At 48.1% G+C, this 26,530-nt stretch overlaps 4 protein-coding genes and 1 non-coding gene across 5 annotated transcripts; 2 read left to right on the forward strand and 3 right to left on the reverse strand.

Moving 5' to 3' along the window:
* Positions 1-10,425: 10,425 nt before the first annotated feature.
* On the reverse strand, positions 10,426-11,208 carry EI90DRAFT_3048708 (uncharacterized protein). The gene is made up of 3 exons (XM_039059637.1): positions 10,905-11,208; positions 10,787-10,846; positions 10,426-10,724 (listed from the first exon to the last, which is right to left on the reverse strand). Exons 1-3 carry the CDS (start codon positions 11,169-11,171, stop codon positions 10,527-10,529), a joined length of 525 nt encoding a protein of 174 aa, XP_038918309.1. The 5' UTR covers positions 11,172-11,208; the 3' UTR covers positions 10,426-10,526.
* Positions 11,209-15,403: 4,195 nt separating this feature from the next.
* Positions 15,404-16,266, reverse strand: EI90DRAFT_371425 (uncharacterized protein). The gene has a single exon (XM_039067525.1). The coding sequence runs from the start codon at positions 16,048-16,050 to the stop codon at positions 15,541-15,543; it is 510 nt and encodes a 169-aa protein (XP_038918310.1). The 5' UTR covers positions 16,051-16,266; the 3' UTR covers positions 15,404-15,540.
* On the forward strand, positions 16,084-17,100 carry EI90DRAFT_3048716 (uncharacterized protein; the record flags this gene model as incomplete). Its single annotated transcript, XM_039059638.1, has 3 exons — positions 16,084-16,274; positions 16,339-16,538; positions 16,604-17,100. Coding segments are annotated over exons 2-3 (347 nt in total), but the record flags the coding sequence as incomplete, so codon positions are not given.
* On the forward strand, positions 17,003-19,416 carry EI90DRAFT_2914306 (glyoxal oxidase N-terminus-domain-containing protein; the record flags this gene model as incomplete). The annotated part of the gene is made up of 9 exons (XM_039054519.1): positions 17,003-17,220; positions 17,274-17,366; positions 17,459-17,523; positions 17,723-17,930; positions 18,110-18,393; positions 18,473-18,545; positions 18,643-18,740; positions 18,825-19,119; positions 19,212-19,416. Coding segments are annotated over 9 exons (1,539 nt in total), but the record flags the coding sequence as incomplete, so codon positions are not given.
* Positions 19,417-20,633: 1,217 nt separating this feature from the next.
* On the reverse strand, positions 20,634-20,707 carry EI90DRAFT_t102. The gene has a single exon. It is a non-coding gene; the product is annotated as a tRNA-Ala (tRNA).
* Positions 20,708-26,530: the final 5,823 nt, after the last annotated feature.

Below are 26,530 nucleotides of genomic sequence, written 5' to 3' on the forward strand. Positions count from 1 at the left end.
CGTACGAGGAGGGTCAGCGTGACCAACCGGTCGTACGGGGCCCGGAGGGTCACTATCTAGTTTTTTTCCTCATCCGAATCCACCACAGAATCCGCGACATCCTCAGCCTGGGCTGCCCTAGCTTTGGCCGCATGGGAGGAGGACTTGGGACACTCTTTGGCCACATGCCCAGAGCGCCCACAGAAGAGGCAGAGGTTGTTCTCGAAGCGACGCTGGCGTTCTTCTTTGGTGAGCTTGCCACTCTTGTCAAGCTTCGAGGACAGGTCAGAGTCGGGTTGCTTTCCCTTAGACTTTTTAGGGTCCTTGGTAGAGCGATCAGCGGAAGTGGAGGGGTCGGACGTGGTGTCAGGAGGGTTGGAGGACTTAGAGTACTTCGAGTTCTTGCCCGATTTCGCGTTCTGCTTGGAGGAGTCGGGTGAGGTGGCTCGATCTCTCGGACGGTGCGACAACTCGCCCTTGCGCTCCCAATATCGTCCATCGATATCTTGGGCCAGAGAGCGCATGTCATGCAACGAGCGTGGCTTACCATAACGAGTGATCTCATCCTTGATCCTATCCGGCAACCCATTGTAGAAATGGTGCCTCAAGGCAACCTCACCGTATCCGGGTAACTGTGAAGCATTGCGATTAAACTCAACGACGTACTTGGCGATTCTGTGATTATCCGACATGGTCAGGGTACTTAGACGACGTTCAGCATCACCAAATGGGTCGTGCGGGCCGAAGTTCTCTTCGAGTTCTCGGACGAAGAGTTCATAGTCGTCCATCCAACGTGGATGGCGACGCGGGTTACCATGAAGAAGTTCAGGTTCAAACCAACTCAGAGCGATCCCCTTGAGGAAGGACGTAGCGTAGATGACTTTCGTACGCTCGTTGACAAATGCTTGGGGGCGGTTCTGGAAGTTGAGTTCGCACTGAACAAGGAAAGTGCGGAGTTTCTGAGGGTCAGTACTGTCAAACTGGTCAGGCTCACGAAGCTTCGTCCTACGGCTGGGGTCTGGAGGTTGACGAGCGGCAGTGGTTGAGCGGGCCAGGGCGGCAATAGCGTCCGTCAACTGGGCCAACACACGGCTACCCGGGTCATCTGGCAGCTGATCCTCAGGCGGATCATCACCACCGTCATCGCCACCACCACCATCACCGTCACCACCACCGTTACCACGGTTGGGTGGGGCGTCTGGCGGGTCTAGAGGATTAGCGGGATCAGGACGTGGAGTAGGGTTACGAGAAGCTTCGGGGTCATAGTCATCAGCTTGGCTGTCCGGATCTACATCTCTCTCAACAGCAGCCGCCTCGTCATGGTCTTGGAATATGGAACGATGGAATCGACGGGAGGGTGCAGGAGTGGAGGAGGAAGTAGGGTCGTCACAGTCAGCCGTAAAGCTTTGGAATGGCGGACGTTCAGAAGGGTCTAGGTCGTGTCTGCGTAAAAGTTCTTCAAGCGTCCCGAGACCTGGAAGCCTAGAAGAACCAGGTTCGGTGCGCGTCTGTGAACGGGTTTGATAAGCTCTAGACATAGTTCAGTGAAACAATGATAGAGCAAGGAAAAAAACGTAAGAGCGATTTGAGTTCGTATATACTGTCAGGAACGTGTCAGAAGCGTATCCGGGTGACCCGCGAGGCACGCGAGGTCGTCCGGGCTCGTAAGGTCGGAGGGGCGGGACTTTAGCTTCAGCGACTCGGGTGGAGCGCTGCGCTTCGTTCTTACGTTGGTGTCCCAATTTCAGACAGAAGCCTTACGATGAGGATAAGAGTTTAGAGGGGGAATCCAAGTCGATATACGAACTGAGGTACATCCGGTGTAACCTACACGCGTTATAAACACAAGTAACTAAATGAGAGCGGCCCGGAAGGAGTGGCGGATCAAGCGCGATATTAATGAATGAAGAAAGGAACAAATAATCAATATCGGCAAACTTGGTCAACAAAAGGAAAGCAAGAAACAAAAGGAAGAACAATAGTCCGCAAGCGGACAAAAGAAAAAGAACCATCCGGCCGTCTAGCAAGCCGTCCGGCTGGCGAGTGGACAACAATGAAGCGGGCAACCTAGGTTGGAGGGTACGCGCGCGAGGGAGGAAGTGCGGATGAGGGTGACGGGTGGACGGATGGGTGGACGGATGATGATGATAGCGGGAGGGACGGACCAAGTGGCACTGGGGCGCATAGAGGGAGGTGACGGATATGTCGGGTCGTGACACTGCGCTGCATTTGCTGCAGTTACCTATTTCAAATTCCCTATATATACCATTAAATTTGCTATGACTCGATGATTCTGAATTCAAACTTCGCATTACTATGCGTACGGCTGTGCTGAGACCTTCAGCTGATTTATTCCATTTTTATTTAGTGACATTTAGTTAAAATGAGACTGAAATGGTAAATGAGTGAATTATTCAGGTTTAAAACTGAAAGAAAAAGTTGCTAGTAATCAAGAATTACTCAAACGAATGTGTTATAGCTCTCCACCTCATTAGAATATCGTTCCCTAAAATTCCCACCATGGTCTGTTGTAGTTTAGTGGTTTTCATGAATTTTGTTCATATTCCCTGATTCCCTTTTGTATTATCACATCCTAATCCTCCATATGTATTGTTCGTTGTTATAGTAGGTCGTCCTTGAAGATTTCATATTTTTATGTATTTTATTTAGGACTCTGGACCTCTTGAAGCTGTTTTCCCGTGCATTTTCAGGTTTCTAACTTCATGTCCCTATATCTCATTCATTTCTGGATGTTTTCTCACGTTCTTGGTATCATAAATTTTCATTTATTCCCACCTTTCCAATGGTACCAAGGTTGTGTCCTATTTCCTGGTATTCGTTGAGTTAGCAAAAGTTCGCGTGCACATTCGGTAATCACATGCGTCATTCCCATAGTCGTTCATATGCAGGCGCCGTTTCCATTTAATTGTTTGGGATTTATGATATGCGTGGGTGTTTATTTCTTTCATATGGGCTTCTGTGATTTATTTCAGATTTTTCCCTCATGATTTAAGGTTGTTTTGCACTTTCCGTGCTTTGTTTTGACCGGGCTCTTCCTTATTTGGACGTAAATTGGTCTTCGCGATCTGCTGAAGTGCGGATCTCGGTTCTGATGGCCGGTTCCCTGCACATCGCCACCCTCACGTGTCATTACACATGATGCGGATTTCTATATTCCCGTCATGGGTATAACTTCACAACGGCTGGACTGTTTGGGCTGAGAATTTGCATAACTATAGTTCCCCATTTTTAATAATTTCCGTGTAAATTTCGTTGTATGTTTTAATTATGGATCCTATGCAAACATCGTCTTTTCCCTAAGCTCGGACTTTTGATGTCACTATTCCCATTATTGGATATCTCATTAATGCATGATCCTTTTATTATGAAAATTTGGGAGGATTAAGATTGGATCCCTTCATTTCTAATGGGCTATCAAGCTTGTCTCGGTCGTTACTGGTTAATCTTCGCGCTTCCCTTTTAGGCATTGTCCTCGTTTTGCAGGAGTTTTAGTCATATCTCCATCGTTTATAGGTAGTTTCCCCTATAATTACTCTCATTGGTTCCATTTGGAGGACATCTACATTTCCTATTGTAAACACGACTCTGACTTTTGCATTAGTTCCTGAGGAATCTTCGTTCCGTGGTACTTCCATCCTTGGCTACGTGTTCGGACATGGGAAAGTAGTTTCCGTGGAGGTTCTCTGATTATTTTTATAGTCAAATCTTGGTCAATTGTCCTAATTCTTGGTTTAATATTTGCTATAAATTCCCCCGAGAATTCCGTCTCGTTGATGGTAAGCTTGAAGTATTTTTGCTATTTTTCTTTCTTTCGATTTATTGTGTATAGTCATAATAATTCGTAAAAATTCGTAAAATTCGTTAAAATTCAGGTCCTTCTATTTTCTCATATCTACTTGTCGTATGAGGTTTTTGTGATTTATCTGGCATATTTCCATAATGGGTTTCCATAGTGTGGCTGTTATTTCTCCTACAGCGCTGTAGGAGAAATAATATTCAAAGAATAAAACAATGATCTATCAGAATAGTCAACAAACAGGTGACAAGTTCAGACGTTTAACAGATCTCATGATCTTTATGAGACTGGACAGACATTAGAAGATCATTATAAATTATCTACACCCATGTAGCATGAGATTTAATCTACTACAAGTATGCCTAGAACCTGGCATAGGTGTAATATTCAAAGAATATATCCCTACAACAAGAAAAAAGCACATAGACAGCAGAATAAGAAGGAACATTGGGAAAGAAATGTGAATATCTCGGGAACCAGTAAACTTTTGACTGCAATCTTTTTACCATCTGAAAGGACTGTTTCTAAACTTTATCCACGGTTTTGTTTCATTCTAAAAGCCTCAAAACTGACGGAGATATCACTCAAACGGCGAAACACCTTATAATTCATATATATTTATTTGCTAATTCTTATAAAAAGTAATGTGACTCAAGGGAAATATATTGGCACCCGGAAGTCTGGCGGACCGAATACCATATGACAGAGTATTCCCCGGCGCGGGCGGACAGTTTTTGATCGCATCAGAAGAGGAGAAAATGCTAAAAAAACTGGATCTTGTATATTTTCCCATGATTCATCAAAACCGTTTGATTTTAAGCTCAAATAAATCGGAACAAAGGAATGATTGATGATCTGGATCTCGGATTATAAGCATGAAGTGATTCAGAAGTCCGCGGATCGGTTAATTAATTGGGAAGGCTCTAGAACATTAGTAATGATGCGGCTTCACAAAAAGGGGTGAATTAGAGAACAGTCTAGAAAGTTCCTTTATAGCTGAGTCATTTCTAAAGATATCCGTTCGTAATTAAGGCGGTGTAGAGCATAGCTTCAGCGCTACAAGATCCCGCTAAGATCGGCCCAAAAGACAAATAAATGAATTACTTATTGCTGAGTCATGTCCTAAGTCCATTATTAAGCTTACACAGCCCAAGCCCCTATATCATTCTAGAACTATCTATAATACAAATGTAGCACATGTAACTAGTGCGAGGCGTGGGAGTAGAGAGGCCTCTGAAAAGCATAAAAGGCCGCCGCTTCTGCCCCCTCTCAAACCTCAGGTAGAAATAAAAGTTTAATTCTCCTCACCAGTGGGTGGTTCATTTGCTCCAAAAGATAAAAGCAAATATTAGTTGTTAGCTAATATAAAACTAACACATCACTCTAAGCGTGAGTTAGGGTCAGTTAGACACAGCTGAACAAAAGTGTCATAGTGAGAATTAGTGAGAATTTGGTGGAGGGACTTCTTAATTGAATAATCTCTCAGCAATACTTGGTTATCACACCACAGGAGAAAAGTGAGCAATCCTGAACCTGCTAGATAACTAGCACGCACTCTAAGCGATAGAAAGAGCAGTTTGGTCACTCCTGTATTGAGTAACATTTATTGCGGAATTATTTTATTAGTAGTTTTCCTTCAGTAAATTATCAGGAAAATCACATCCTACTGAAAAGTGGTATATCTAGGTGTAATATTGACTAGAAATCATAGTAAAGTCGATATAGAATTTTATCCATAGACGATCTATATGTCAGGTGAGATCGTTGGGGGGTGTTTATTGTTGTTTAGACAGTGAACAATTATATATTTGGCAACCAAAACACGGTCAGTACGCAAATCAGCACAAAACTCTAATATCGTTATTGGACGTAGGAAACTGGTTACATAAGGTGATCCAGCTCTGCTCCTTCAGCGCTAGGGAACTCGGCTGCCTAGATGTGGAAGTAGATCCCACATTCAGCTTTGAAGCGGTCAAGATCCTCGCTGGCTCCTGAGAAAGGGGTGGGAGGGGTGACCTTGGGCCCTTTGGGTCTGGGTGCAGCTGCAGGTGCAGGCGCAGGCACAGGCAGGGGGGTGAGCGCAGGCGCAGGTGCGGGCGCAGGTTGGTTCAGAGTGTGGCTCTCAACAATGGCCTGCAGCTCTTGAAACCGGGCTAGCAGTTCATCATATTGCTCTTCTGTCACCATGGCAGGGGAGGGGGGAGAGGTGGAAGGGATGAAGTTGAAACCTTCTTCTGCTGTCAGGGACATGTCCAGGGTCAAGGGGGCTCGGGTATAGCACCCAGTGCTGAGGACCTCGCAGGGGGTAGATCGGGTGTGCGTACTGGCAGGCCCGATATGGGACAGCTGTCCCTGGCCACTCAGACTGAAGTGGAAAAGGTGAATTGTTATTGAAAAGGGAAACTACACTAACTTACCTGAAATGGAAAAGGTGAGAAGAAGGTTACTTGTTACAGGAATGGGTTCCGGGGAACCCAACCTGAGCCGTTCGGCTCACTAAAGGAGGTGGCTGCGTAGCCATCAGAGGGAGAGCAGAATAGGATGAGTGTATGGAAGTACAACCTGTGTGTCGGCCAACGGTAACTTGGCACTCCTGGGAGCGTACCGGTAGCGAGTATGATGTGGGCTCCTTGAGGGAGCCACCTGGCTGTCTGCTAACAGGGACTTGGCGCTCTTGGGAGCGTGCCGGTAGCGGGTGTGCTGGGAGTGTTTGGCTAGCGGTGACTTGGCACTCAATGGAGCATACTGGTAGTGAGGGATACTGGGACTCCCAAAGGGAGTCACCCAGTTGGTGGCTATCGGTGACTTGGCGCTCATGGGAGCGTACTGGTAGCAGGAGTTGTTGGGGAAAGCAGGTTGGTGGACCAGTGCACGGTAGTGGGTGACTGTGGGAAGTGGGACCCGTGGGTGCATGGCCAGGCATCCTGGAGCTGCCTGGACCATATCCTTCTCCTGAGGAGGTGGGATAGGCTACAGTTCCTGATAGGGAACTTCTGGTTGGATGGGAGTAACCACTCGACCACCTGGTGGACTGGTGGGAGCAGGCAGCAGGAGGTTGGGCATGGGAATGCCCTCCTCGTTGTGGTTTTGTCATGGAGAGGAGGAATAGGGAGGTGGACATGGTTCCAGGGTTACAGGTTGAGTTTACAGTGGTGACACAATGGTGAGGATGTTACAATCACGGTACAAGGTTTGTGGGTTATGTATTTGATAATGAAAGACATTTTTCGGCATCTGCCTTACACATCATATGACTTCTAACTATCTAATATAAAAGTCACAATGGTCAAGGGAAGTCCCTTGAAACTCAACAAATTCCCCAGCCAGCACCAAAACCCAGTGGGAAAGCTTGGCATGGGGTTTGACAGCAAAATAAAGGTGCAGGGACCAAAGGTTTGATTGTTCATAGTCACGGACCATAAGATTCTAGGTCCATTCCTATAACATTACTTCTTCGGTTCCCACTTCAGGTACATTTATGTACATGCGGCTTGAGTCACATGACGGATGCCACATCATCCTTGGAGGCAGCTGCAGCCATCTGGGTGTCCCCATGGGGGATCCTGAGGGCATCCAGTGCAGGCACGCGTGCTGGGCACAGTGGGGAGCCATCTGGGGAGTCTGGGTCAGGTGGGTCAATAGTACATTGATGCAAAGGAAAGTGGTCCATGTAAATAGAAAGAATAAACAGGAGGGGTATGATGGGAAGAATGAAATAAAGAAAAGGGAGAAGGGAGAGAAGGAAGAAAGAAAGAGGAGGGAAGGAGGGAGGGAAAGGATGGGGAGTGGGGCAGTGGGTGAGGTGTGGCCAGGTGGACCCAGGTGGGCCCGGGTCAGGCGGGTGTGCCCTGACAGTCACCCGGATACATGTCCGACACGTTCCTGACACAGGGAGCAAGTGCAGAACACATGGCTAGCTGTCTCTGATTGATATCAGGTACACTATGATGGCAACTTAATAACATTGATTTCCCTGGGTAGCATGTATGTATATATGCAATCCTGCTTCCATTTTTATCAGTCACCTGCCAAGACTTTAACCCACATAGATGTGGAGGAGTGTCCATGCACCCTCCCTCTACCTGACATCTAGGGCTCCTAGCAGATCAGACCCATATTGGCATATCTTTGTGGGCAATCTGAATGTCAGGGGACATAGCATATGTGTCAGGAACGTGTCAGAAGCGTATCCGGGTGACCCGCGAGGCGCGCGAAGTCGTCCGGGCTCGTAAGGTCGGAGGGGCGGGACTTTAGCTTCAGCGACTCGGGTGGAGCGCTGCGCTTCGTTCTTACATTGGTGTCCCAATTTCAGACAGAAGCCTTACGATGAGGATAAGAGTTTAGAGGGGGAATCCAAGTCGATATACGAACTGAGGTACATCCGGTGTAACCTACACGCGTTATAAACACAAGTAACTAAATGAGAGCGGCCCGGAAGGAGTGGCGGATCAAGCGCGATATTAATGAATGAAGAAAGGAACAAATAATCAATATCGGCAAACTTGGTCAACAAAAGGAAAGCAAGGAACAATAGGAGGAACAATAGTCCGCAAGCGGACAAAAGAGAAAAGGCCATCCGGCCGTCTAGCAAGCCGTCCGGCTGGGGGCAGACAACAATGAAGCGGGCAACCTAGGTTGGGAGGTACGTGTGCGAGGGAGGAAGTGCGGATGAGGGTGACGGGTGGACGGATGGGTGGACGGATGATGATGATAGTGGGAGGGACGGGCCAAGTGACACTAGGACGCGTAGAGGGAAGTGTCGGATATGTCGGGTCGTGACAATATGACTACATATATCACTGCATGTAGCTGCATCAGCCCATAACTCTCTCACCCCTTTCCCTCATCTGACTCCACCCCTTGATCTGAGTATCTCCCTGTTTTTATTACTTTGTTGCCTACCTCATCATTTAGTTCTGTTGATCCTTTTTCTTCCAATTGATTCATATCTCTCATGTGAATAGCCCTATGTGTTGCTGAGGGTTGGAACCTCAGCTTTGTCTATGACTAGGTTTTTGGGTGATACTTGACTAAGGCACTGCAAGCTTGGCCATCCAGTTTGAGGGGAACCCTCATAACAATTGTAGCCTGGTATCAACTACCAATCATTCCAGGAGAACCCTCGGTTAAACAGTAGGATTGGGACAGATGGTACACTCATTTTGGCTCCTAATCTCCAATCTAAATGACTTGCTGACTTCACTCCCATGCTACTGCCTGGTGGCAATTGGCCCCACACAAAACTTCAAAAACATGTTGGGATTTACTGTAATGGGCTAGAGTAAACGAGACTTGTGTGCCCCCAGATCCTGGTGCTCACAATCTTCCCTTGTGCACCAACCTTTGTGCCTTTAGCCTCTATGCCTACTGTGTTGATCTTGCCTGGTGTCCACTGCTTGTGTGCATTTTTTCTTTCACTGCCTTTGACATGGTACTGATTGCAAGTAGTCAGGGTGAAGTACTGTTGCCTTTGGCTAGGTTTTTTTTTCTCCTTATGACTCACCCCCGACCCCAAACTCCACCTACTCTGTGTGCTTTTTATCCTGTATTTGAATGCTGCCTGTTTGTCCTTGCTTGCACATCCATCATTTTCTCTTCATGCCATTGTGTGTATTACTATGATGCATCTACCAATGAATAAATAAATTCTTTCTTCCACTATTTATTTGGTTGCACGTCGCAAAATTCAAAAACTCTGAGAACCCTGGACTCCAGAGAGCCTGCGCACATTCTGCACCATGGGAAGAAGAGGAGCAGGGGAGCTCAAGAGCCTCAAGAGAGTGTGCCTCCTGGTGCTTCGAGAGGGGGTAAGTGTCGAAATTGTATCCAGTGCAACTACTGGACTTATCCGGAGCTCCAATTCGAATGGCTTCAAATCCAGGTCACGTGGCAAGGACATAAAATCATGGACAAGCCTGGTATCGAACCCAGGACCTCTAGCATGCATCCATACACTACTCGCCCTTGAGCCATGCCGGTATAGGCTGTTAAACTCTATACTATTGGGAACATATTATATTCTCCAACAGTAAGGACCTTTTGGGCTCCCCAAGCTCCGTGGGATATCCCAGCTCCAGGAGGCCCTTCCGAGTTTCCTGATGAAAGGTATATATGATATCCTTAATTGATATCGCGTCAGTAAAAAGAATATTGGTACGCATGGAGATTGATATTCCAATACCAATCTCATCCTTGTCATCCGAGGCGAGTGAGCAGTCTAGCCTCTTCTATTTTTAGATCTCAATTTTTCTTCAAACGGTGCTGCAGCTAATACCGGCATCTAGTAGCAGTTCCCAGCCCAGTTCTAGGACACCCGGTGTCGTTTAAATACCCTCGTTTTCACACAGTCCTCTCGTGTTCTAAATGTTCCCAGCACCTTAGAAACACTTCAGTTGGATGATTTCGTCAGCCTGAAGTCATTGAACATGTTTAACCGCTGCTCGACGAGCTCCTGACAGTTCCACGAAGATCAAGTGTAGATTTACCTCTGTCTCTCGCTTCAGCTTATGGACCCTCCTTGTTCTTCGAAGTCGGCTGTTCTCTCCATGGAGGTATCAGGGACACCTGGCCGAAGGTGGCGAAACTGCTGGCAATTCTCAGGAAAAAGTGGGCTGACTTGAGCGATAACTGTCACTGTTACATTGTCATTCGGCAAGTTGGCAAAGCATCATACATTGGATTCCGAACGTCGACTGTTATTTGTTGATTCCGAAATGAAGCCCAGTTCCGGCTAACGATTTCCTCCGGCTGCGACAGAGTTTCCACCGGTTGCTACTATGGTTTTCTGGGGTTCTGACCCCCAGAAATCCGTCATCCACTTGGTGTCCAAGAAGTCATTCTGCTCCACGACTTTTCCATCGGCGTTGAAACGAAACCCGTGCACGTGCGAAGTAGCGACCGGCTTCCCTTCTACCGAGACGACGCCGGGCTGTGTGTACGGGACCCGTTGGCGTTCAGAGGGGATAGTATAACAACAAAAACGAGACGTACCCCGAACTTGGTGTAGAGAATCACGTTATTTTCGCTTTCCACCAAGTCTGTGACGATAAGCTGAAAGGAAAGGAAATGGTCTTTGGGGGCTCCTGTCGCGACTGATCAAACGGCGTACCTGCATTCCCTTAATCGCGGCCCACCAAGCAGTCCGGAATGCTTCGATGAACGCCGCCTTATTCAACTGATTCCATCCTGGCGTGCTGAGTGATTCTGGAAGTGCGTTCCAGACAAAGCTGTCCGCAACGCACTCATCCATGGCGGTCTTCAGGGTTTCATCAGAATATGAAATCCAAGCGTCGCAGAGGCGCAGAGCAGTTTTCACGTTGGGGGATGGCGCCTTGCGGGCTGCAGTGAGGTGTTCAGCGAGTTGAGTGGTGGCCATGTCTCGATAGGGAGCACTACCAGAGCTCGAGACTCTGGCCGTTATATGCCTTAAAATTCAAAATTTCTTCCTTTCGAGGTCCCATGATGCACGGTACGATAAGGCCTGCGTAAGCCAGTATCCCAGAGACTGAACGTTTTGGCAATGGCATGCCAACAACTCCAATACGTCACATGTGAGGGTAATGTACTAGCATGTATGCAGCGAGTGGGTGAGGGATCGACCCACTGGTTATCTCAAGCAGTTACCTCAGCTCATTTGCTCATCGTTCTCTCACCATTCAATGTGTATCGTTTTATGGTAGCGTCACACCGTACCCTTGTCACGATATTATGGATTCAACGGGGTCCCTTCGTTCCCCACCGCTTCTCCGGGATTAACAAAACAGGCCCACATATCATCTTCATTGAGCAGATGTTACCACAGTGGTGGCGCTGGTATATGTTATTAGTTTGTGCATGCTAGCTCGGGAGGCCAGGGAGAGGTTGATCTGCCCGACTTCTGGTCGATCATTGTCGCCGATAAGGGCAACCTCATTTGGAACTTGACGCAATCCTTGCGGAAGCTGCCTTCTCCGTACTAGAGGACGATTCAGTTTCTAAATGAAGATCAACTGACTATTTCTGTCAGCCTCTGGTACTTGGGGGTTGCTTCGAATATATACATATACTTTGCTCTCGGGAAATATCGCTTGGATGATGTGACTGTCCCCCCCACACATATACTCAACCTGGCTAAGGGGCTGCCTTATCTTTTACTACGTCAGCTAAACTCCATTGTGGTGCGGGACACCTCGAAAGGGTGTACGGTTATGCATACGTTTTAATTGTCTTTGGCTAAGCTGCCAGATAACGAAATTGTGCTGTTTTGGACGACGTGCTGGGCTGTCCGAGCTCACAGAGGCTCACTCCAGCAGCTAACCCTGACGAACAACCTTGCCAGAAGACAGGTATCACTGTCAGTTATCGTAGAAGCCAAGAGTTGGTTGTCGGCCTTTCATTTCCTGATTTCTGCTGTCTCCCGGTCGGTATTCCTCATCAACGGAGCAATAACCTGTCATAGATTGCAACTACTGGGCACTTTGTCTGTCATTACTATCCTCTCAGCGTGAGGCTGCACTCGTGCAGGCTGCATGCCGCGATGCAGCGCGAGCACTCTACTAGTTATATTGACGCATGTCACAATAGGGCCTAAGGCATACCACCTTAAATTTGGGGATGAAGTCCCTCATGTTCCTCTGGGTCAATATATATCAAATTGGGAACTTGGGAGAGGCACGGAGGAATAGCACCTGGCTCCTTGGTCAAGTCAGGTTCAACGATCAACCCCCATCAGCAAGCCGAGTTCTAATGTCACACCCGGTGACTCCTCCAGTGTTCAAGTAAACTTCCGTAATCCTACGGAGGGTCGATTCCCAAGTGCTCTCTGGGCCAAGCTACGGCTGTCATTATTTAATACAGTCACTTGTCGCGATCGGACTTTAAAAGAATATTGACCATTCTGTCCATTCATTCAGTACTTCCATATTTGGGCGCTTATTAATGCTGGGGCAAGGGATACGGGCTCTGGATAGACTGCAATAATAGAGCGCTCGTATAGGTCCGAAAGATCCGATCGCATGTCATAATTGCCCAATGGAGTTGGAAGTGCAACCCGATTCTGTTGGTGCGCGCGTCATAGGAGGGTAGAGGAACTCATTGTCGTTGTGATGATGGGTTACGAGTATGTGGTTCTGGTTCTGACAAGATCGGAGAGGGCGCGAGCCCTTTACTCAAATGTTGCCATACTACTACGTCCACCGGTGGCTCAAGTGGTTGTGGGGATTCACCCACTCATGAAAAGCTGCCAGCCATGCACAATTAACACTCAAGCCAACATCCGTCCGTACTTGCGGATTCACACAGGTCAAAGGAGTGACTCGATTCTGTCGTCGGGCAAAGAAAGCCGCACCCACTCGTTCATCTAAACATGTAAAGTACAGCTATGTACGTCCGTGGGTTGGGTTGGACTATATGTGTGCAAAATGCATGAGTAGATCGATCGAAGGTGGTTGCATGATTCCCTCGTGGACACTTGCGTGAAGCACTTAAGCCGCAGGCGGGAGAAGGTTGTACGTCACACCGGGCCCTTTCCATGGCTGAAGCCAACCTTGGAGAAAGCCGCGGAGGATTCAAATGATGGGGAATGTGGAGCGGGCCGGAGGGCATGTGGCGCTCGCTTACTTTTACTTACCAAGCTCCGGCGTGGAGGGGGGGGGGGGCAGTTATATATACCCGATTCAAATTTGAAAATGCTCTTGCAGACGGGTACATAACGGGAAACATTTTGGATTTCTTGGGAGCATGAGCACGCAGCTTCTTTTTTTCATTTGATTTGCCCGGGCTGCCAATCACTTCTTCTATTTGACTCGGGAGAATAACCTCGAGAGGTGCATGGGAAGGTTATCCTGGACAGCTATGGTAAAGTTAATTTGAATGATGGTCGCACCGCGTGGTTGTGTTGGGTAATCATTGGATATAGGTCGGTTTTCGAGATGAGGCAAGGTAGATGACAGTAATTCCCTGGGACGGGATCGATCGTAAGCGGTATTGTATGCCGGAAAAGCTAAATATTTCAGCTACAATTACCACTGCTGTGTATGTGTGTATGGTGTACCGGCGGATAGATGTGGCGTCATCGTCATCGACACCAAATGAGGTTTCCTACACCTATATATGATCAAATTCATGAAATACACACCCACCAAATTCGATCGACATGTAACACGGAGTTTTGCGCTAATATGACAAGTGCTCAATTGCTCATGGATGACTGGCCTTGGTTGACAGTATATATGGATCAATAGCGCACTAGTCTTGATCCGACGACGTATCAATTTATCGTTGGAGCTCATGCTAGCAATCGACTCATTCGCTTTTGCTTTAACTGGGTAGTATCGTGACCTGACAAGCTGGGCGTAATTAGCCGCAGCGAGGAGGAACTAATGGCCGATGATATGTCACGGACGATTTGGATAGCGAGAAGTGATTGGGATTCGGGGTGTGTGTATGTTTGTACTGTTCACGTCGAGCGATGTCCAATACGTAACGTACGTGAAACAAAAGGCAGGCATTGTTGTTTGGCTGAGGTATGTAGTTTCTTGAGTGAGGTTTCTCTTTCTACCCCCCTTGACCGATAAGAAACTTTCTTAGCTCCCCCAGCCTAGCCTAGCCTTTCACCGTATACAATGATCGATTTCCGTTCTCAAGTGTGTACGTACGTACGTACGAATGAATCGATCGAATACCCCGTTTGCCGTTTGTTGTTATGAAGGTAAGAAACCAGAATTGTAATTAATTATTTCACATCCGGCGGTTCGTTTTGTCAGCCGCCGCGCCTCGCTTGGATACACGAGCGATCAGCTGCAAGGGTTACATGCTGTTGCGCGGAAAAGCCTGATGCAACCCAGCAATGGTACGAGAAGCGACTTGCTCCATTTTATTTTATTTTTCACTTATTGCGAGAACGAGGGGTGGTCCACATGGGCATGCGGCGTCGAAACTAGTGTGAACCAGTACTCAGGATCCGCGAGACACTTTACATCATGTTCAGAATTATGCCCCAATTCCGGCGCTTCTTCGGTCACAGGATTTAGGTGTGGTACTGATCGGCTATATATCGACTAGCTCCGGTTTCTCGTTTCTTGTACGGATAAAGTCAGTATTGGGGGGTGTCGAACCAACTGTTGTGATTCGGTCATCGTACTATTGTGGGTCCCCCCCCTTTTTATTTTTTATTTTATTGGTTCAATTTTACGTACGAATGAGAAGCGGAAAGTAGTATACTAGTATACAAAGAACCGAGTATAGAAGGAAAGAAGAAAGGAAGGTGGCGTTCTGGTTTCGGTGGTCATGAGTTTTTCTTTGAAAATGCAGACATGTGCTTCAGGGAATTTGGTTGTAAGTGACCCTTTTGTTTCTTCGAAAGTGCGAGGCCAGACCTGAAGACGAGTAATTAACATTTGTTTTGTCACAACGAGGCGATTGCCTCAATAGAGCAAAATATATACATATACATAATCTATATTTATCTTATCATCTCGAGTGGAGTTCATGAAATGTATCGGGTTAATTAAATGATCTTGGTTATTACGTCTTCTGAATGAATTAAGTTGAATGGTTCGATCGAATCGAAAGGAAGGCTTGGCAGGGCGCTTATGTACAAATGGCCGGAGGGCTAATTTGTGAATGCGGGGTTAATCAGGTGATGAATGAGAACGGGAGAGAGGAGAGTTGGAAGATCGATTTTTTGTTTGATAAGTAAGCCTCGTTGAGTCCTCACCAACGAAGCAGCGCGTTGATGTTCCCGCCCTCCCTTTATCTTTTTCATGTTAGCCGATGACACCATTTGCTGAGTCAACATGGTTTTCTGATACGTTCCCAGGCTGTATTCTGGTATACTTATGTGTTGAAGGGGAAGGTTGGTATATACCGTCGTCAAGGGTTGGACAAATTGGACAAGGTTTTGTGGGTGTGTGATTCAGGTACGAGAGTGGAGTTTTTGTGGAACCAGAGTTGGGCAAGTTTCTTCTCTTGGATTGCCCCTGGAGGGTTGAATCGGGGGGTTTGAGACTCGGTTTACGTCGAAGCTGAGGTGGAGGTAAGAGAGACTGGGTCGTGGACACGGCACGGGCCGTGCCGACGTTGTGTTTGGTGAGGATGTTCACTTTCAAGCAACAACGTTGTGTATGTATTCTATTCTTCAAGTAACCACGTTTACAATGATTCATTTCCGGGTCTAGTTCACATAGATTTCCCACGTCAGAGACGCTTGAAGTCAAGAACAATAAACTGAGAGTCCCTTTCAATTCAATCACTTGTCCATTCTCGGTAATGGCCATCCGTTGCTCATTTACCTACCCATGTGTACCCGTGTGTACAATGTCTCTCCGTCCCCTCCCCTTACGTATATATCCCCCCTCTCTCGTGCTCTTTCTCTCTTCCCCTCCAGCTTTGCGCTCTCATCGTCGCGTGCTTTGCTCTTTCTCCAACACGCGACCTTTGTCAACACTTGGCTTTGGTCTCTTGCACCATCCCCCATTTGGCTTGACGTCGTTCCAGTAAGGTATTTTCATTTCCTTTTCCTCTCCAAGACATGATGATTAATCAGCCTCGGCGTTTGTAAACAGCAAGTCAACCAAAAATTCTAAACCATGCTTTTCTTCCTCTCCGTTCTCCTTTCTACGCCTCTGCTCTCACAAGGCGCGAGACTCCCGTCTTCAGAGAACCTTCCTTCGGATAAACTCGTGGAGCAATACGAAGCCTATTCGAATGGGAGTCATATCGAGCGTAGAGCTCCGACCAATGGTTTCACGGTTGTTGGGAACAGGTCAGTCGGTTGCAACTACCAGTACTCTCTTTTCTTCTTTGGCACTCATGGTTTTGTTTACATAGTGGTGTATCGGCTCAGATGATGTTCCTGGGTAGGCCGAATAAGGTGAGTTTTCAAGTAACTTGCAACTCGTTCCTTTTTTTGTTTTTTTGTTTTTTGTTCTTTTGCTTTTCTTGCCGTTCTTCCCGGAGGGCACACATTTATCATATATCGAGAGGTTGTCGCGACGATAAAGGAAGGGGGGGGGGGATGTTTCAGGGTCGGATATCTTCCTCGACTCCGTTCCTTGTTCCTCGTTCCTTTTCGGTTTTTCCGGCTTGTTCTTTTTTTTTTTTTTTTCCGAATTGACGCCGGGGATTTGACGATGTGACTGATGGGCTTTTTTTTCTTTGTCTTTCTCTGTCTCCATCACCCGCTCCTCATTCACGTTCATGATGAATCACGGTGACCATGATGTATAGGTTTACATCATCGACAAAGTCGAAAGGAATGCTTTGCAAGTGAATGGTCATCCGGCCTTCGCGACCGAGTATACGCTTTCTAGCAATGGTATACGTGCCATGGACGTAAGGACGAATACATGGTGTGCTGGTGGTGGTAGTTTAGGGGATGGGAGGTGGATTGATATCGGTGGCAATCCAGGCGTCGACGGTTCGTTTGATGGTGATGGCGGGTTTGCGTGAGTTTTTTCTTCTTCCCGTTTTGAGGATGTTCTGATGTCTTTTGGATTAGCGTGAGGTTCCTTACGCCTTGCGATAACGGTGGATGTCAGTGGGATGATAATCCTGCTAATGCCCTGTCGACGAGGAGGTGGTATCCTGCAGTGTAAGATTCCCATGCTCGTCTAGTCCTTGCCTTTCCGCGCCGCCTAACTTGCATTTTTCTGTTCGACAACCGGTGGTCGTTCGGCCTCACAGTGAACCAATGAATGATGGAGGTGTGATCATTATCGGAGGGACCAAGTTTGGTGGTTACGTCAACGGTCAGTGTGTCTCCTCTCATCATCTTCACGATGCTCATTTTCTCATTGTATGACTCGAATTGGAATTGGACTCGTCTTGATCGGACGGTATCAATGGGTTCGTTACATCCCCCGGCCGCCGGCGTCCATTTACACCGCCTCCTTCGCGACATCGTCACGCAATATCCACCTTGCATGACTCGACAATACATGACGACAGACGCATCACGTAACAACCCTACCTACGAATTCTACCCATCTCGGGGTGGGCTCAAAACGCTCAACCTCTTGGTCAACACCCTCCCTGCCAATTTGTACCCCTTAACTTGGTTGTTGCCTTCTGGACGGCTCTTCATTCAGGCCGGTCGGGGTACAGCCATCTTGGATCCTAACAGTGGCACTGAGACCAGGATTGCGGACGTTCCTGCGTGAGTAAAGTTTGCTTTTCGTGATTTCATGGCCAGAGAGAAGGGAAGTCGCGTTACGTCACGCGTTTTCGCTCTCCCACCCTATGTTTCCATTTCTCAGCAACGGCTCTTCTCCTTCCATTTTCACCTCTTCGATTCACTAATGCTGATTGACTCCACCACCTGCGCATATACATCAGCGCTGTCCGGACTTACCCGGGAAGCGGAGCGAGCGTTCTTCTCCCTTTGACCCCCGCTAATGGTTACACCGCAACAATCCTGATGTGTGGAGGACAGAACATCAATAATTGGACGCCGTCGCCTTCGTTGGTGAATCGCCCCGCGAGCAACAATTGTGTGAGGATCACGCCGGATGGTGGAGGCAGCTGGAGTGGGGATGCACCCTTACCTGAGGGGAGGACGATGGGGAATTTCATTCTTTTGCCGGATGGTAAGATTTGGTTGGGCAATGGGGCTAGGACCGGTGAGTTTGGTGGTTTTCTTTTGGTTTCTCCCTCTGGAGGGTGTCGACTGTCGTTTAATTTAATTTTTTTTTCTTTTAGGAACGGCTGGATATGGAACGGGATCGTATTTAATTGGGAGCTCGTTTGCTAAGAATCCACTTCGGACGCCAGTGTAGGTTTTTTTTTTCTTCGTCGGCTTTGACAAGAAGCTGGTTTTCTCTCTTTTTGTCCGCTGGCAACTTGTTGATTGTCTTCCTCATCTTCTCTAGGATCTACAATCCCGCTACGAGGTCGTTCAGTCGTGCGGGACTTGGAACGAGTAGCGTCGCGAGGATGTATCATTCTTCAGCTATCCTTCTTCCCGATGGTTTGTTTTTGATTATCCCTCTCCTTCGCTCTAAATGAATCTCACCCCTCCCCCCCCCCTACCTCCTGACTCACCACCCAACAGGTTCTGTCTTTATAGCAGGTTCAAATCCTAATAATGATGTCCAAACCCGGCTTTTCCCCACTGAGTACCGAACGGAGAAATTCTTCCCGTGGTACTACAACCATGCAAGGCCTCAACCCATTGGGGCGATCCCGGGACGATTGTCCTATGGAGGCAATTTCTTCACGATTCGGTTGAGAGGGGCTAGTTTGCAAGGGTTGACTCCTGGTGTGGCTGCGACGAGAAGTAAAGCTGTTATTATCCGGACTGGGTTTTCGACCCATGGGGTGAACATGGGACAGAGATATTTGCAATTGTGCGTTTTCTTTCCCTCCCTCCCCCCCCCTTCCTAAGTCGTCTTTGCCTCGGACATTACTGATAATGATGGCGTGTGTTATGTGCAAACAGGAATAGCACTGCGGCCCCTAACTCGGATGGCTCGATCTCTTTGTTCGTCTCTCAAGTTCCACCGAACCCTGCGCTGTTTGCGTCCGGACCTGCATTTTTGTATGTGGTCGTCAATGGAGTGCCTAGTATTGGGAGGCAGGTGATGATTGGGAACGGAATTGGGTCTCAGCCGACACTCCCTGTGCAGAGGTTGCCGGGTCCTTGAGGCCTGTGTCAGGTCACTGTGGTTTGCTTGTCCTGCCCCTTTTTTTAAATATCTATTTGGGGGTAACTGCGACTGAAGGCGGTTACCTTTTATTCTGGACTGGATGCTGCATGAAACGTTGTTCATTGTCTCCTTTTCTCTTTCTTTACCTTGTTACTTGTGTAGCTGTGTCCTTTATCCGCGCTATTATCCCTATCTTTCATTGTTCTTTATCCCCCTTTCCCTTCCCATGAATTACCCCATTCTTTAACTGATGCAATTGCTTTCGCTCATGGGTGGTATATGGTCACATCTTATTTTTCTCGAACATTCCCCCTTTTCCCCTCTTCCAACCGTTGATGTTTCATCTGTGGTTTCCAGTTTGTTCCATGATCTTTTATGTCTAATGGTTTGCATGAATGCATAGGCATGACTTTTTCCTGTACATCATGTACAATGTGATGCCTTTTCTCTGTCTTTCAATGATCATCTGATGATTTCCTCTTGAGGCAATGAGCTTGTCAGCACATCAGGAAACTTGCAGTGTTATAAAAATGGGGCCTAATTGGCCCATTTCTATAGTGTCCGGGTGCAGGGAGTGGCCGTGACATTGAAATAGTGTTACAGTTAATGTAACAGAGGTTTAACAGTTGTCTTTACAATGACATTAACAAAGTGTGGATTTTGGTGATTGTTGATAGTTAAGTTCTTATTATATACATGTCACGTGATAATATACTGTACAGAGGCCATAAGAGGCTAAAAATGGGAATTTCCCATTTCCATAACATGCAGGGACCTCTTGGAGTGGAGATATCCTGCAGAGCTTGGGGAGCCCAGAAGGTTCTTAGACCCTCTCAAAGAACCAGGAGACATGCTCTCTTGAGCTCTGCTGCTCCTCTTCTTCTAACAGTGCAGTGCATGTGCCGGCTCTCTGGAGTCCAGGGTTCCCAGGAGCAGCTGCAAGGATTGTGAGATGATTCTATTAAAGGTTGCCAATAGTGGCTGATCTACTATTGATGGCTTTGGTGGCAACCCAAGCTTTTAGTGAGTGTCAGGAGTCGCTTGTCAATCCAAGTCAAGTACCACCTGAAAACCTAGTCATAGATAAAGCTGAGGTTCCTCCCCTTCTCTTCTCTTCCTTTCCCCTTCCTTTCTCTCTTTCTTCCATTTTGTCAGGGGATGACTCCTGGGTCTGTTGGAATTTGCACGTGGTCTTTTTAGGGAAACCTAAAAGTTGGACATACTGGGAATCGAACTCCAGTCTTCTGGATCGCGAACTCAGTGTGCACAGCCATTACACCATACGCCCCGTTAGGCTGAGGTGGTTATTTCAACAGGGTCCCCATGACCCTCCCCTATGGTCCACAGCCTACTGGTGTAACCAGCCCTATCCAGGGCACAACCTACTGTGGGTAAGGAGATGTATAGATAAAGGCAATGTAGAATACACTTGCCTACCGTGTGTTACAGGAATGGGTTCCGGGGAACCCAACCTGAGCCGTTCGGCTCACTAATGGAGGTGGCTGTGTAGCCATCGGAGGGAGAGCAGAATGGGATGAGTGTCTGGAAGTACAACCTGTGGGTTGGCCAACGGTAACTTGGCACTCCTGGGAGTGTACCAGTAGTGAGTATGATGTGGGCTCCTTGAGGGAGCCACCTGGCTGTCTGCTAACGGGGACTTGGCGCTCCTGGGAGTGTGCTGGTAGCGGGTGTGCTGGGAGTGGTTGGCTAGCAGTGACTTGGCACTCAATGGAGCGTACCGGTAGCATGGGATACTGGGACTCCCAAAGGGAGTCACCCAGTTGGTGGCTATCGGTGACTTGGCACTCATGGGAGCGTACCGGTAGCGGGAGTTGTTGGGGAAAGCAGGCTGGTGGACCAGTGCATGGTAGTGGGTGACTGTCAGAGTACAGCCCGGTTAAGTCCGGACTGCTTACACACAACTGATGACACACCTGCCCCATACCTGCACAGCCTGATCATCATCCCCGGACTGGCACAGACATTTGTTATATTTCCTTCTGCAGAGCGGCCCCGCTTCGCCGGGTATACTGACTTTATCATTCCCTGGGTAGCGAGTGAGGAAGATAACTTTCTTCTCTCACTTCCCCTCGCTGCTCAGCTGGAATCCCTATTGCAATCCGCTTTGCCGGGTTCCCCCATTGAGACTGATCCTGTCCCCCTCGGCCTCAGCTCCAGCAAAGGCTCGGGATCCCTCGACTTAGAGTCCGAGCAGCTCGGTACCCTGACAGTGACCGTGGGAAGTGGGACCCGCGGGTGCGTGGCCAGGCATCCCGGAGCTGCCTGGACCATATCCCTCTCCTAAGGAGGTGGGATAGGCTACAGTTCCTGATAGGGAACTTCTGGTTGGATGGGAGTGATCACTCAACCACCTGGTGGACTGGTGGGAGCAGGCAGCAGGAGGTTGGGCGTGGGAATGCCCTCCTCATTGTGGTTTTGTCATGGAGAGGATGAATAGGGAGGTGGACATGGTTCCGAGGTTACAGGTTGAGTTTACAGTGGTGGCACAATGGTGAGGATGTTACAATTGCGGTACAAGGTTTGTGGGTTATGTATTCGATAATGAGAAAACATCTCGGCATTTGCCATACATGTCATATGACTTGTATCTATCTAATACAAAGGTTGTAATGGCCAAGGGAAGTCCCTTGGAAATCAACAAATCCCCCAGCCAGCACCAAAACCCAGTGGGAAAGCTTGGCATGGGGTTTGACAATGAAATAAAGGTGGAGGGACCAAAGGTTTGAATGTTCAGTCATGGACCATAAGATTCTAGGTCCATTCCTATAATAGTGTGGGGTGGGCCTGCAGCTCATACTTACCAGTCTGAGAGACATTATCAGTTAGTGTTATAAAAATGGGGCCTGATTGGCCCATTTCTATAGCATCCAGGTGCAGGGAGTGGCTGTGACTGTTATAAGAGCACACAATTGTCTGTAAGCAGAGGAGGGACTCAGTAAGGAGGGACCTTGGCCTCAGTGACTCAAGTGGAGCGCTGTGCCATTGCTTTGTTGTCTAAGGTGGTCCTTAATTTCAGGTTAGCAGAGGGAGTCTCTTGGGGGGACAATCCAGTCGATTCTGGTTCTAGTCATCGACTCTAGTTGTTGTTGATTTCAGACTAGGGGTACAGGAAACTAAGTACAGAGTGTATATATAATAATGTGGAGTCAGAGAACCCAAAGGGAACAAAGGGAACTGGAAGGAGACAAAGGGGGACTGGATGGGGGAACAACCCCAAGGGTCAAGGGTTGGAATTCTATGGTGATTCCCAAGAGGGCAAGGCTGTGAGGTCTCTGGGGGTAGCTCAGCACACAGAGCCGTAAGTGATACAAATGTGTGTAGTTACTATAGATATGCAGGTACTGCTTGAGCGTCTGGTTCATCTGTTCGGTCTGTCCATCTCCTTCTGGATGATAACCAGAGGTGAAATGGAGGTGGATGTCGAGGGCCTACTGTCAGAGACTGGGATATTGTCAGAGACTGGAATATTTGTCAGAGTCGGACAAACTGTCAGAAGGTGGATTGGGTTCTGTCTGAGTTGGGGTCGGAGATTGTGGCAGAGGTCTGTTGGAGCATGCATGCAGATATGTGGGCGGAAATATGTGGCAAATCCGGAAGTGCTGTTCAAGGTTAGCAGAGTGGGATCACAGCCTCAGTGACTCAGGTGGAACGCTGTGCCCTGAGCTTGACGTTTGGGGGAGATCCCATATTTACAAACTGACACTTACAGTGGACTTCAAACAAGACTTGCAGGCAGAGTGGACCTGTAGGAGGAGCGCGGACTCCGCGAGCACGGACTCAGAGGGGGGGAAGCCCCCTTTGCAGAAGGAGGGACTCAGACCAGACAGGGGGGGTACTCTAGTTGATTTCAGACTGAGGTCCCCAAAAGTATTTACAAGGTATAAGTAGATAAGAGAAATCAAAAGAGGGACCGGTCGGTCCGGTGTGGAAATAAGCGGAAATGAGCAGGGACTTGTCAAACTAAACCAAGGACAAGAACCTGGGAAATGGGAGGCAACAAATGAATAAAGTCAAATACCAATATTGACAGATTAAATGAATGAATAGGAAAGTGCAATAGCACATGGATCAAATGCCAATATTGGGGTGAACATAATAGGCACTCAGCAAGGAATGAATGTTATGTTGCCAAGTGACAAAAATGGCCAGAGGACAAAAGCGGAGGTCAGTGTGCGACGCCAATACAAGTCTGCAAATAAGCGGGGTCGGTGCGGTGCTGACACAAGTCCACAAACAGAGGTTGATCTGCCAGCACTGTCACACAAGGACAGCATGAAGGCCAACAGAGGTACAGAGGGGAGTGGGAGTGTTGACCTGACCAGAGGTGTCAAGGGCAACCAGAAGTGGCCAGAGGGTGCAGAGATGGGCAGAGGGTGCGGAGTGGGCAGAGGGTGTGGAATGCACAGAAGCGGGGCATGGCTGTGACCACATAGCAGGAAGTGATGAGTGTGGTTCAGATGGAGACAAGGCAGGCATGACTGAATGCCAGGAGTGCCAAGGGCTCAGGAACTGGAGGTAAGGTCGGAATACCGGCAGGGTCTAGGTTCTGATTATTGGCCAAGTCTCATGCAGTAAGGCAGGGGGCCAGACATGGGGTTGGGGGCTGGTTAGGATGGGTTTCAGGTTGGCGGATTCGCCTATCGGCATTGGTTTGCCACTGACGGAGCCCTGGGATTTGTCAGTTGTGACAGGGCCTTACCAAGTGAACAGAAAAAATGATAAACAAACTCCGGACCCCTGTCGGAGGTGATGTGGGAAGGAACTCCATGCTTGGAGAACACATGGAGGAGGAAGAGCTTGGCCAGTTCCGGAGAGGTGATGGTATCGTGGGTAGGAATGAAAATGCACTGCTTGGACAGGCGGTCCATGACGACCAAGATGGAAGTGAATCTGGAAGAGGAGGGTAGCTGTTCAATGAAATCCATGGAGATGGAGTTCCAAGGATGTTCGGGGATGGGGAGTTGTTTGAGTAAGCCATAAGGCTTGTGGTGGGGGACTTTGGCACAGGCACAAGAAGTACAGGAGGAGACATAGCTCTTGATGAAGTTACAGATGCCTGGCCAGGTGTACTCACGATGTACTAGATCCAGAGTCCGGTTTTGACCGAAGTGTCCGGAAAGTTGGTGGTCGTGTTTGTCTTGCAAAATGCGGAGACGAAGATGGTTGGAATCCGGAACGTGGATGCAGTTGTCCAGCCTTAACAGGCCTTCGGCATCGACGGACCAGCAGGAATTGGGGAGGTTGGGAGAAGCGAGATGAGAAGAGATTGTGGTATTGGAGGAGAGAGAGGCTAGAATGTCTTGATGGAGAGCCTCTGTGTCGACGAGTATGCTTGGATTACTGTGGCAGCTTGGAACGTGGCTTGTAAGGACGCAGTGAGCTGCTCCGAAGTGAAGACCGGTCGGAAGTTCTGTGGATTGATGCGAGCGTAGTCCATATCCCCTTCTTTGGGATAGATGTCCCAGCGTCTAGTCAACACATCTGGTATTACTCCGAGTCTTCTGGGATGGAATCAGACAGTCATGTGGAACTGGGAGAGGAACTCTGACCAGTGGGCTTGCTGCTGGGTCAAGAGTTTGGTGGTGGAAAAATACTCGAGGTTCTTGTGGTCGGTGATGACGTCGATTGGAGTTCCTGAACCTTCAAGGTAGTGACACCACAATCAGAATGCATTGTGAATGGCGAACAGTTCCTTATCATGGGTGTCGTAATTGAGCTCCGGTGCCGAGAGTGTTCTAGAGCAGAAAGCGATGGGGCGAATCTCTCCATCATCACAATGGATGGACAGGATTCTGGAGATCGCGTAATTGGAGGCGTCGGTTTCTACAATGAGGGGGGCATTGTAACGGGTCTATCACCTAGACTCGAGACAGAGAGAAGGGGGAGGGTGGTAGTGTGTGCGGTTGTGGTTCGTTGGGCCGGGTTTTGGTCCATGGGTGCTACTGAGTCTGCAAAAACCTCAAACAAACACTCACCTATGTCTCTCTTGGACGTCAAGGCTGAGTATTATGATGAGAGGGGTCTTAGATATTGGAAATGACAAGTCACCGGAGATATCCGGGACATATGTGGAGGATAATGTGGAGGATGTGACTGAGCACTTGCGTAAATGCCGCACATAGGAAGCTCCAGATTGCCGATGCATAGTATAAATATGGGTGCTTTAGCACTGTATGTTCTTTAGTTACAGTTCCTCTTCTCATTTCTATATTACATCTGGGTTGCGAGTGAACCACTGAAGTGGGTTGCCATATATGGAACTCTGGATTTACAACATTAGATGTGAGCAACAAGCTCAAGGGGGGTGTTAGGGTCGTGGATGGCATCTTTGCCACTTGGATGCAACTTCTGCTTGTCCCTTCATGGGTCTATTCAATACTAACTTGTTATGTACAAGCTGTTATCTATTTTATATGGATTTAAAATGGAATGAATGGACTGGGGGAATGTAAACGGGCCGTTAGGCAACCGTAAATGATAAATATCCAATTGGGAACAAAGAAACAATAAAAGAAATATGAATGAATGGGGAAAATGTGACAATGGGTCCGAAATGGGAATTGTGAAGGTTAACTCCGCAACACTTCGCTGCAGCGCCTGTCTATCCTCCCGTCAGCAATATCCTCGTCTCCAGATTTCCAACGAGCCCTTATTTGTCCCAATTGGTGCAGTGGTTCTTCAGATGTGGCCATTGACAGGTGCTGTCAAGACCATGTGAGGCTATACACCATGCTGAGCCATCCGAATATGGGGTTGCCATTCTGGGAAGTGCTCCAGGGGTAAAGGAGGAAGGTATAGCATCACCAACAGGTAGAAAAATGGCTGGGTCGTATGTGTGGGTATGGAGACCTGGAGAGGGGGTGAAATTGGTGGTGTGGTTGGGCATGGGAATTTGGCTTGGGGCTGTCAGGAATGATGGGGAAAATAAGGAAAAATATGGAGTGAGTCTATGGAGTGTTGGATAGTGATAGAATGAGTATCGGGAGCATCAGCGGATATGTAGTGCATGTTGGTGACCAAATTCTGCAGAATCTGATGTTTTACTGTGCACGGACTTGTCCCCACAACAGCGTTGGGTACCCAATGTGTC

Source organism: Cantharellus anzutake (genome assembly GCF_015039405.1).
Source record: "Cantharellus anzutake strain C23 chromosome Unknown EI90scaffold_14, whole genome shotgun sequence".
Taxonomy (NCBI): Eukaryota; Fungi; Basidiomycota; class Agaricomycetes; order Cantharellales; family Hydnaceae; genus Cantharellus; species Cantharellus anzutake.

Excerpts from the sequence above, each read along its gene's own strand:
- EI90DRAFT_3048708 (XM_039059637.1), bottom strand. The coding sequence starts at position 11,171 with ATGGCCACCACTCAACTCGCTGAACACCTCACTGCAGCCCGCAAGGCG. Across the intron at positions 10,847-10,904 it reads CCGCGATTAAGGGAATGCAG|CTTATCGTCACAGACTTGGT; the intron begins GTACGCCGTTTG and ends CTTTCCTTTCAG. Across the intron at positions 10,725-10,786 it reads TTCTCTACACCAAGTTCGGG|CCCGGCGTCGTCTCGGTAGA; the intron begins GTACGTCTCGTT and ends CCGTACACACAG.
- EI90DRAFT_371425 (XM_039067525.1), bottom strand. The coding sequence starts at position 16,050 with ATGGCCATTACCGAGAATGGACAAGTGATTGAATTGAAAGGGACTCTC.